Source organism: Callionymus lyra, chromosome 5, assembly GCF_982586985.1.
Source record: "Callionymus lyra chromosome 5, fCalLyr1.hap1.1, whole genome shotgun sequence".
Classification (NCBI taxonomy): Eukaryota; Metazoa; Chordata; class Actinopteri; order Syngnathiformes; family Callionymidae; genus Callionymus; species Callionymus lyra.
In genome coordinates, this window is record NC_141822.1 from 5,717,643 (window position 1) to 5,728,082 (window position 10,440).

General features: G+C 36.3%; 1 protein-coding gene across 3 annotated transcripts in view; it reads right to left on the reverse strand.

The window, feature by feature from the left end:
• Positions 1-1,541: 1,541 nt before the first annotated feature.
• The window catches only part of csgalnact1a (chondroitin sulfate N-acetylgalactosaminyltransferase 1a), a 62,263-nt gene continuing 53,364 nt past the window's right edge, over positions 1,542-10,440 (reverse strand). For all 3 annotated transcript variants that reach the window (XM_087790595.1, XM_087790594.1, XM_087790596.1), the window contains exons 5-8: positions 9,293-9,471; positions 9,131-9,225; positions 4,920-5,001; positions 1,542-2,095 (exon numbers count right to left, since the gene is read on the reverse strand). In XM_087790595.1, the coding sequence (XP_087646721.1) occupies positions 1,818-2,095; positions 4,920-5,001; positions 9,131-9,225; positions 9,293-9,471 (634 nt within the window). In that variant the 3' untranslated portion in view covers positions 1,542-1,817. The remainder of the gene's footprint in view (positions 2,096-4,919; positions 5,002-9,130; positions 9,226-9,292; positions 9,472-10,440) is intronic.

The following is a 10,440-nucleotide window of genomic DNA, read 5'->3' on the forward strand; positions in this document are numbered from 1 at the left end:
AACCGACTCGTGGTCCTTCAAGAAGAACCGATCGTGGTCCTTCAAGAAGAACCGATCGTGGTCCTTCAAGAAGAACCGATCGTGGTCCTTCAAGAAGAACCGATCGTGGTCCTTCAAGAAGAACCGATCGTGGTCCTTCAAGAAGGGACGACTCGTGTTCCTTCAAGAAGAGACGACTCGTGGTCCTTCAAGAAGAACCGACTCGTGGTCCTTCAAGAAGAACCGACTCGTGATACTTCAAGAAGAACCGACTCGTGGTCCTTCAAGAAGAACCGACTCGTGGTCCTTCGAGAAGACACGACTCGTGGTCCTTCAAGAAGGGATGACTCGTGGTCCTTCAAGAAGGGACGACTCGTGGTCCTTCAAGAAGAACCGACTCGTGGTCCTTCAAGAAGAACCGATCGTGGTCCTTCAAGAAGGGACGACTCGTGTTCCTTCAAGAAGAGACGACTCGTGGTCCTTCAAGAAGAACCGACTCGTGGTCCTTCAAGAAGAACCGATCGTGGTCCTTCAAGAAGAACCGATCGTGGTCCTTCAAGAAGAACCGACTCGTGGTCCTTCAAGAAGAACCGACTCGTGGTCCTTCAAGAAGAACCGACTCGTGGTCCTTCAAGAAGAACCGACTCGTGGTCCTTCAAGAAGAACCGACTCGTGGTCCTTCAAGAAGGGACGACTCGTGGTCCTTCGAGAAGACACGACTCGTGGTCCTTCAAGAAGGGATGACTCGTGGTCCTTCAAGAAGGGACGACTCGTGGTCCTTCAAGAAGAACCGACTCGTGGTCCTTCGAGAAGACACGACTCGTGGTCCTTCAAGAAGAGACGACTCGTGGTCCTTCAAGAAGAACCGACTCGTGGTCCTTCAAGAAGAACCGACTCGTGGTCAGTCAAGAAGATGGTCCTTCAAGAAGAACCGACTCGTGGTCCTTTGAGAAGACACGACTCGTGGTCCTTCAAGAAGATGGTCCATCAAGAAGAGACGACTCGTGGTCCTTCGAGAAGAAACGACTCGTGGGTCCTTCAAGAAGATGGTCCTTCAAGAAGAGACAACTTGTGGTCCTTCAAGAAGAACCAACTCGGGGTCCTTCGAGAAGAAACGACTCGTGGTCCTTCAAGAAGATGGTCCTTCAAGAAGAGACGACTCGTGGTCCTTCAAGAAGATGGTCCTTCGAGAAGAAACGACTTGTGGTCCTTCAAGAAGATGGTCCTTCAAGAAGAGACGACTCGTGGTCCTTCAAGAAGATGGTCCTTCAAGAAGAGACGACTCGTGGTCCTTCAAGAAGATGGTCCTTCGAGAAGACAGGACTCGTGGTCCTTCAAGAAGATGGTCCTTCGAGAAGAAACGACTCGTGGTCCTTCAAGAAGATGGTCCTTCAAGAAGACACGACTCGTGGTCCTCCAAGAAGATGGTCCTTCGAGAAGACACGACTCGTGGTCCTTCAAGAAGATGGTCCTTCAAGAAGAGACGACTCGTGGTCCTTCAAGAAGATGGTCCTTCAAGAAGAACCGACTCGTGGTCCTTTGAGAAGACGACTCCTTCAAGAAAAGACGACTCGTGGTCCTTCAAGAAGACACGACTTGTGGTCCTTCAAGAAAAACAGACTCGTGGTCCTTCAAGAAGATGGTCCTTCAAGAAGACACGACTTGTGGTCCTTCAAGAAAAACAGACTCGTGGTCCTTCGAGAAGAGACGACTCGTGGTCCTTCAAGAAGATGGTCCTTCAAGAAGACACGACTTGTGGTCCTTCAAGAAAAACAGACTCGTGGTCCTTCGAGAAGAGACGACTCGTGGTCCTTCAAGAAGACACGACTCGTGGTCCTTCATGTCTTCTTGAGCTTCTGCTTGCGTAGGTGAGCCTCGATGTCGTGCCTGAAGAACAACATGCCGAGCTGACCGTGCGACGCCTCGTTCATGGCCTTGGACTGCATGCACATGCGGTACTGGTCCGGCGGCAGCTCGTCGGCGCAGAGCTTCTCGTGCCACAGGTGGAAGAGGCCCCTGGACGGCGCTCGCACCACCAGCAGCTGACTGTGCAGGTACTTCCTGTAGAGGTGCACGTCCTCGCCGCCCCAGCCCTTGATGTCGATGTCGAAGCCTCCTGCGGACGAGACACGACACGATCAACACGCTTCCTTCTCCGGGAACCTGAGGAATCCTCTGAAGTCCAGAGATCAGTGTTTTCTTGTTCCTGCTGCAGAGGAAAATACAAACTATCTGAACGTGTTGGAGCTCGTCTGAGCTGCGAGGAGAGACGAGGCGTCCAATATCTCACTTTTCTGGAGCCTCAGGACTTCAAAATAATCATTTCAAGGAATAATTAAGTTTCAATAGATGTATTTAATTGGAGTTGTTGTCGAGACAATCTTTTTAAAAAACACCAAAGCACACTTAGAGTGCAGACCCGCGTCAAGATTCTAATTTACACCCACATTTATTTAGTATTTACGCCTTAGATTCAGTTTAGTGAAGTCATTTTAAACTTTTTTTTAGCGTTTGTAAAACTGTCACTATCACAATGGAACAGCAGGGGGCAGTAGTGCTCTGGAATTCCCGCTTACAACCATTTTATCCATGATTTTATGAATTTTTCTTAAGACGTTTTTATTTGTTCAGGCTTTTCCTTGATTTCCTGGAACTCCTGCTGTGTTATCAGTTTTATCTTGACCTTTAAAATATATACTTTATTGAATATTGTTTTGATTTTTTAAGCGCTTTGTGACCCTGGTCTGGAAAAGTTAAAAAATAAAAATGACTTACTTATTTACTTACTAACAATTTAGTGGTTTTGTATTTTTTTTCCTCATGATTAATGTTTTTGTTAAAAAAGAGAAAATACACCAAAATCTTCACAACAACAATTGAAAATATATATTTATCTTTTCAAATAATGATTGTTCTGGACTTTTATTCAGTTTTTTTTATATAATTAACCAAAAACTTTTTTTTAGCATTTGAAAAATGGTTGACATCACAATGGAACAGCAGGGGGCAGTAGTGCTCTGGAATTCACTGTTACAACCATTTTATCCATGATTTTATGAAGGATTAAAAATGTATTGTGTTAAAATGTAGTGGTTTTGTATTTTTTTCCTCATGATTAATCTTTTTGAAAAAAAGAGAAAAAACACCAAAATCATTCGCTTCATAACAACCATTGAAAATATATATTTATCTGTTCAAATAATGATTGTTCTGGACTTTTATTCAGTTTTTTTGATATAATTAACCAAAAACCTTTTTTTAGCATTTGAAAAACTGTCGATATCACAATAGAACAGCAGGGGGCGGTAGTGCTCTGGAATCCACGCTTACAACCATTTTATCAAAGATGTTATGAATGATTTAAAATTAAAAATATATTGTGTTACAATTGAGTGGTTTTGTAATTTTTTTCCTCATGATTACTGTTTTTGTGAAAAAAGACAAAAAACAACAAAATCATTCGCTTCATAACAACAATTGAGAATATAGATTTAACTGTTAAAATACTTTTATTCAGTTGTTTTCTTTACTTAACCAACAACTTTTTTTTTAGCATTTGAAAATGTGCTGATAGCAGTGAGCACAATGGGACAGCAGGTGGCAGTGGTGCTCTGGAATTCACTCCCACACCTCTTTTTAACAAGGTTTATAATGAACAAAAATTTAAAGTATTTGTTAGCAACATGATAAATGTTCAAATCACAAAATATTACAAAACATTTTAAGCTTCATATCATGTTGACGCACAACATTTAAAAAATATATTTGTAACTTTTTTAACAAAGTAAATCCATAACTTTTAACAATTATTATATTAACTAAGTATTTTTATTTTTACTGTGCTATAATTTAGTGTTTTTGCCATTTATTTTTCAATGATAAATGTTAATGTAAAAAACACCCACACCATTTATTGGCTTCATAAAAACACTAAAATTTGAGATGGTAAATTTAAACTTTTGTAAAGTTTAGTCCATTTTTTCATATAATCTGAAACTTTTTTTGCATTTGAAATACTGCTGATAGCGTTCAACACAATTCATCACATTTATTGTAATACAATTTTGCAATAATTGTCATTCTTTCCCTACGATCACCGTTATTGTGAAAAAAGACCAAAAAGGTTTTTACCAAAACTTAAAATTGATATGATTGACACAACTTTTTAAAATAATAAATGATCTGGATTTGATTTAATTTTTGTATATATTCTAAAACCTTTTTTTTTAGCATTTGAAATATTACCGATTGTAATTAGCAAACATTTTGTGATACTATCCCCTTTTTCTTGATAATGAAAAAGTTTATTTTTACATTTTAAACTTTAAAAAAAGTAAATATCCTGGACTTTTATTCAGTTTTATTTTTCTATATAGTCGGACACTTTTTTAGCTTTTGAAATATTGCTGATAACAAAGAGCAAACATTTTGTCGTTCTTTTCTCCTTTTTCTTGATAATGATACTTTTTTTTTTGTAACATTTTAAACTTTTAAAATTTTTATATTAGTTAATATAGTAAATATAGTTAATATTCCGGACTTTTATTCAATATTATTTTTCTATATAATGTGAAACTTTTTTTAGCATTTGAAATATTGCTGACAGCAATGACCATGTTGGGGCAGCAGGTGGCAGTGGCGCTCTGGAACTCACTCTCTTTTTAACATGGTTTTATTCAGTTCAGTTTATTTTAGAAGGACAGGATGTAGTTCGTTTTTTAGTTAAGTAAAAGTGAAGAAAAATGGTGTCAAAACTTAGTGCTTATGTTTATTTATTCTATAGTAATTTTGAATGTCTAGTACGTTTAATCAACTTGTGACCACGTTCCATTCGTATTCAACAGCAGACTCGTCTCTGCGCCTCCGAAGTAATAAAGAAAAGTCTGAGCAGGAAATTGATTTTTCAAGCCGTTGATAAAAGTTCCTGCGAGAATATTTACCGATGTTGATGAAGTCCGACCTGTACTGGCAGGTCATCCCGAAACCAAAGTCCCTCCAGAAGCCGTTGTCTTTCTTGATGACCTGAGGACCAGGAGACGCAGGAAATTAAAAAACACAACAGCAGTTTTATGGAAGTACATCAGAATATGGTTTAATTAAACTTTAAAAATGAAGTTTTTTTAAAATTAAAATGGTGTATTTTTTTTAAAGTAATTGACTTACATTTTAAAAGGTTTCATTTTTATTGACAGCCAACAGTTCTAAATCTTGACAACAAGAGACTTTCTTTACAGTAACGTGTCCCGGGCTACACCAGCGTTTATTCACGTACATGATCAGACCTCCTCCTCTGCGCGTGATGGGATGGTGTTAAAACCATCACTGGACACAAGACCAAGGCCTCTCTGACTGCAGTGGACACGGTGGATGAGGCAAATGGACTGAACAACTTTTTCAACAGGTTTGAGCAGGTCACCTCACCCTCACTGCTGCCCGCCTCAGGACCTACCCCACCTTCTTGTGCCCCCCCCAGCTCCACAGAACCACTTCCCAGCTTCACCTCACTCCAGGTACAGGATGTACTTCGGAGGATTCGTCCAGGGAAGGCTGCTGGTCCTGATAAGGTGTCTGCTCGACTGCTAAAGACCTGCGCTGCTGAACTAGCTGAGCCACTCCAGCATGTCTTCAACCTCAGTCTACGGCTGGGGAAAGTACCAACTCTGTGGAAGACTTCCTGTATCGTTCCAGTCCCTAAAAAGATCCGACCGAGTGTGCTGAACGATTACAGACCGGTGGCACTGACTTCGCAGCTGATGAAGACACTGGAGCGGCTGGTCCTCAAACATCTCACGCCACAAGTCCAGCACGCGCAAGACCCCCTGCAGTTTGCCTACCAGCCAGCAGTTGGTGTGGAAGATGCCATCCTTCACCTCCTGCATCGGACCTACTCCCACTTGGATAAAGGAAGCGGTTCAGTGAGAATCCTGTTCCTGGACTTTTCTAGTGCCTTCAACACTATCCAACCCACTCTGCTGCAGGACAAACTGACTAAGATGCATGTGGACCCTGGTCTGGTCTCCTGGATTACGGACTATCTTACTGATCGACCACAGTATGTCAGGCTGAAGGACATCACGTCTGACACTGTGGTGTGCAGTACAGGGGCACCTCAGGGGACAGTACTGGCCCCTCTCCTCTTCACCATCTACACTTCAGACTTCTGCTACAACTCAGAGCTGAGTCTCGTCCAGAAGTTGCTGACGACACTGTTATTGTTGGATGCATCAGGGACAACAGCGAAGACGAGTACAGGAGTCTGATACGTGACTTTGTGGACTGGAGTGAGAGGAACCACTTGCAGCTGAACACCTCAAAAACCAAGGAGCTGGTCTTGGATTTCGGGAGGTCCAGGACAAAGCCACGTCCAGTGTCCATCAGAGGCGACGAGGTGGAGATAGTGGACAACTATAAGTACCTCGGTGTGTGGATGGACAGTAAACTGGACTGGTCCTGCAACACAGACCATGTGTATAAGAAGGTTCAGAGTAGACTGTACTTTCTGAGGAGGCTTCGATCATTTAACATCTGCAAGAAGCTCCTCTGCATGTTCTACCAGTCTGTGGTGGCCAGTGTCCTGTTCTATGCTGTGGTGTGTTGGGGTGGAAATGTGTCCAAGAGGAGTGTCAACAGGTTGGACAGGTTGATCAGGAGGGCTGGTTCTGTGGTTGTAATGAAGCTGGACTCACTGGTGACAGTTGCTGAGAGGATATCATTGAACAAACTACTGTCCATCATGGATGATGACAGTCATCCTCTGAACACTGTCATCAGTGAGCAGAGAAGCAGAATGAGTGCACGAATGCTCCTACCCAGGTGCAAAACAAATAGACTCAGGGACTCATTCATCCCTCGGGCTATTAAATTGTACAATTCTGAGTTCGGGGGCAGGAGTGGAGTGAGAGTATCTGGATGTTCTGTTCCATGTTAGTCTTTGTATCTTTGTCTTTGTTGTTTTTCTTTCCTTGACCTATGTTCTTTGTCTTTGTCTTTAGACTTAGATTGTGTCATCTTGTTCTTCCTCTTTATGTTCTTCTTATTTTATTTTTTATGTATTATTTTTTATTGTTTATGAAAAATTGCTGGCTATTGTAAAAAAACAATTTCCCAAAGGAGACCTCCTGAGGGATCAATAAAGTTTTACCTTACCTTACCTTACCTTAATAATTAAATGTATATAAAAAAAACAATTGAATCTTTGAAACGAATGCATTGTTTTACACATAAAGTTTGATATTATAATTACGATAATTTACGATACAATTTTCAGACTTCAGTACTTTTTAATTCGCAGTCTTTTAAATTCAATATAAACATTAATAAATTATTTATAATTTTTTTTTTAATAATTCCATTATAAAATGTCAGTATTTTCAAAATATATTGGGTTTTTACATAATTTGATATTATTATAATAGTTTTTAATACATTTTTTTATTATGTTCAATTCAATTTAAACATGTTGGTGTAATAGAGTCACCAGACAAAAGCAACAGAGCACAGAGATACTGGATCAAACTCTCAGCCAATCATGTAAAGTTTAGTTTAGTTGCTGAAATCAGGCGTGATGATGTCACATGATCATCTGCGGGTCACATGATTGGCTAAGAGTTTGATCCAGTAGCTCGGTACTCGATTGGTATCGTCTGGTGACTCTATTACACCAACATGTTTAAATCGAATTGAACATAATAAAAAAATGTATTAAAAACTATTATAATAATATCAAATTATGTAAAAACTAATATATAAATAATATAATAATAAATATATTTTGAAAATACTGACATTTTGTAATGGAATTATTTAAAAAAACAAAAAAAAACAATTTATAAATAATTGATTAATTTCTCCTGAAAATAAGTCAATACTTGAAAAAAAGAAAAGAAAAATGTAAATAAAGAAATTTGCTTCAACATTTGAAATGTTTAATTCCTTAATATTCTTACCTTATAATTATAGGAATTAACTTTTCAAACTCTATGTGTAAAGAAATGCATTCATTTTGAATGAATTGATTTTTTTTTCAATTTAATAAAATAAAATAAAAATAAATAAATATTTAAATGTAGAAATTATTGAATTAAATTATTTAAACATAAATGGTTAAAAAAGACAATATTTCAATTAAATAATTTAAAGTTTCAATATTTAAATAATTCATAGTTTCAATATTTAAATAATTCATAGTTTCAATATTTAAATAATTTAAAGTTTCAATATTTAAATTATTCAAAGTTTCAATATTTAAATTATTCAATATTTCGATTAAATAATTCAAAGTTTCGTTATTCGATTAAATAACTCAAGGTTTCAATATTTAAATAATTCAAAATTTCAATTAAATAATTCAAAGTTTCAATTAAATAATTCAAAGTTTCAATTAAATAATTCAAAGTTTCAATTAAATAATTCAAAGTATCAATTAAATAATTCAAAGTTTCAATTAAATAATTCAAAGTTTCAATTAAATAATTCAAAGTATCAATTAAATAATTCAAAGTTTCAATGAAATAATTCAAAGTTTCAATATTTCGATTAAATAATTCAAAGTTTCAATTAAATAATTCAAAGTTTCAATGAAATAATTCAAAGTGTCAATGAAATAATTCAAAGTTTCAATATTTCGATTAAATAATTCAAAGTTTCAATTAAATAATTCAAAGTTTCAATGAAATAATTCAAAGTGTCAATGAAATAATTCAAAGTTTCAATATTTCGATTAAATAATTCAAAGTTTCAATTAAATAATTCAAAGTTTCAATTAAATAATTCAAAGTGTCAATGAAATAATTCAAAGTTTCAATATTTCGATTAAATAATTCAAAGTTTCAATTAAATAATTCAAAGTTTCAATTAAATAATTCAAAGTTTCAATGAAATAATTCAAACTTTCAATTAAATAATTCAAACTTTCAATATTTCGATTAAATAATTCAAAGTTTCAATTAAATAATTCAAAGTTTCAATTAAATAATTCAAAGTTTCAATGAAATAATTCAAACTTTCAATTAAATAATTCAAAGTTTCAATATTCCAATAATTGAAAGTTCTAATTAAATTATACACATTTTCAATATTTCAATGGAACAAAGTTTCCATGTATAAATACTTCCATACAGTGGTAACAATGTTATAAAAGAGTATTGATCACCAGCTGCTGCTCCACTGCAGGCACGTGTTCAGAGCTGCCGTAGATCAGGCTGGGGTTGTACTGACTGAAGAGCACCGGGTAGAAGACCTTCTTCCCTGCAGGAGACAGAAGACAGAACGTTCTTCAGACCTTCTTGAGGAACCAGAGCCTCCACCAACTCACCGGGCTGCGTGTTGAGGCGGCAGCTGTTGAGGAAGTCGGCGTCGAAGTAAATGTCTACGTCGCAGAAGAACATCAGGACGTTTCCTCCTTTCCAGGACTGAGCTCCCAGGTCCAGACCGCGACCTCGAGAGAAGTCCTCGTCGCGCTGCAGCAGAGTGTAGTTCTTGAAGCCCACCTCCCTGGAAACACACCAGCGTTCAGAGACGAACACTTCATTCACCTCGATATGAATATATGTTTCATGATCCAGTGTTTACCAAAATATTAATACCTTTTTTTATGTGACCATGTGTTCATTCATGTGAATGTTTGTGTCCTTTTAGGTCTTTTTTTTAAAATCTTTTTGCACTTTGCTCTTTTTTATTTGAAATTTGTTATAAAAAAAAATAAAAATAAAAATAAAAAAAAATAAAAAAATCTTTGAACTTTGTATCTGCACTTTGTTATCTTTTTGCACTTAGCTCTTTATAAATGTGCTTTGTTTTCTTAGTAATATTTGAACATTGTTATCACTTTGCAACTTTTAATTTGAACTTTGTTCTTTATATTTCCACTTTATCTCTTTGCACTTTGCTCTATTTATTTATTAGCACTTTGCACTTCATATTTGCACTTTGTCATCTCCATGCATTTTCTTCTTAATATTTAAACTTTGTTATCACTTTGCTCTTTTTTATTTTCACTTTGTTCTTTATATTTCCACTTTATCTCTTTGCACTTTGCTCTATTTTTTCCTTTGATCTTTTTATTTTCACTTTGCTCTTTATATTTGCACTTTGTTATCTCCTTGCATTTTGCTCTTTTTATATTAACTATGTTATATCTTTGCACTTTGTTCTTTATATACACACACACACACACACACACACACACACACACACACACACACACACACACACACACACACACACACACATATATATATATATATAATATCTTACATCTTCTGACATAAAACAAAGTGTTTTTTTATCTCTTATTATTTATATATTTTTATTATTACAAATTTATATTTGAGAAGTCCAAACTACTACTACAGTATGGAAGGTGCTATAATTCTGAATTAAATTATATATATATGTTTTAAATTTATATATATATATATATATATATATATATATATATATATATATATATATATATATGTT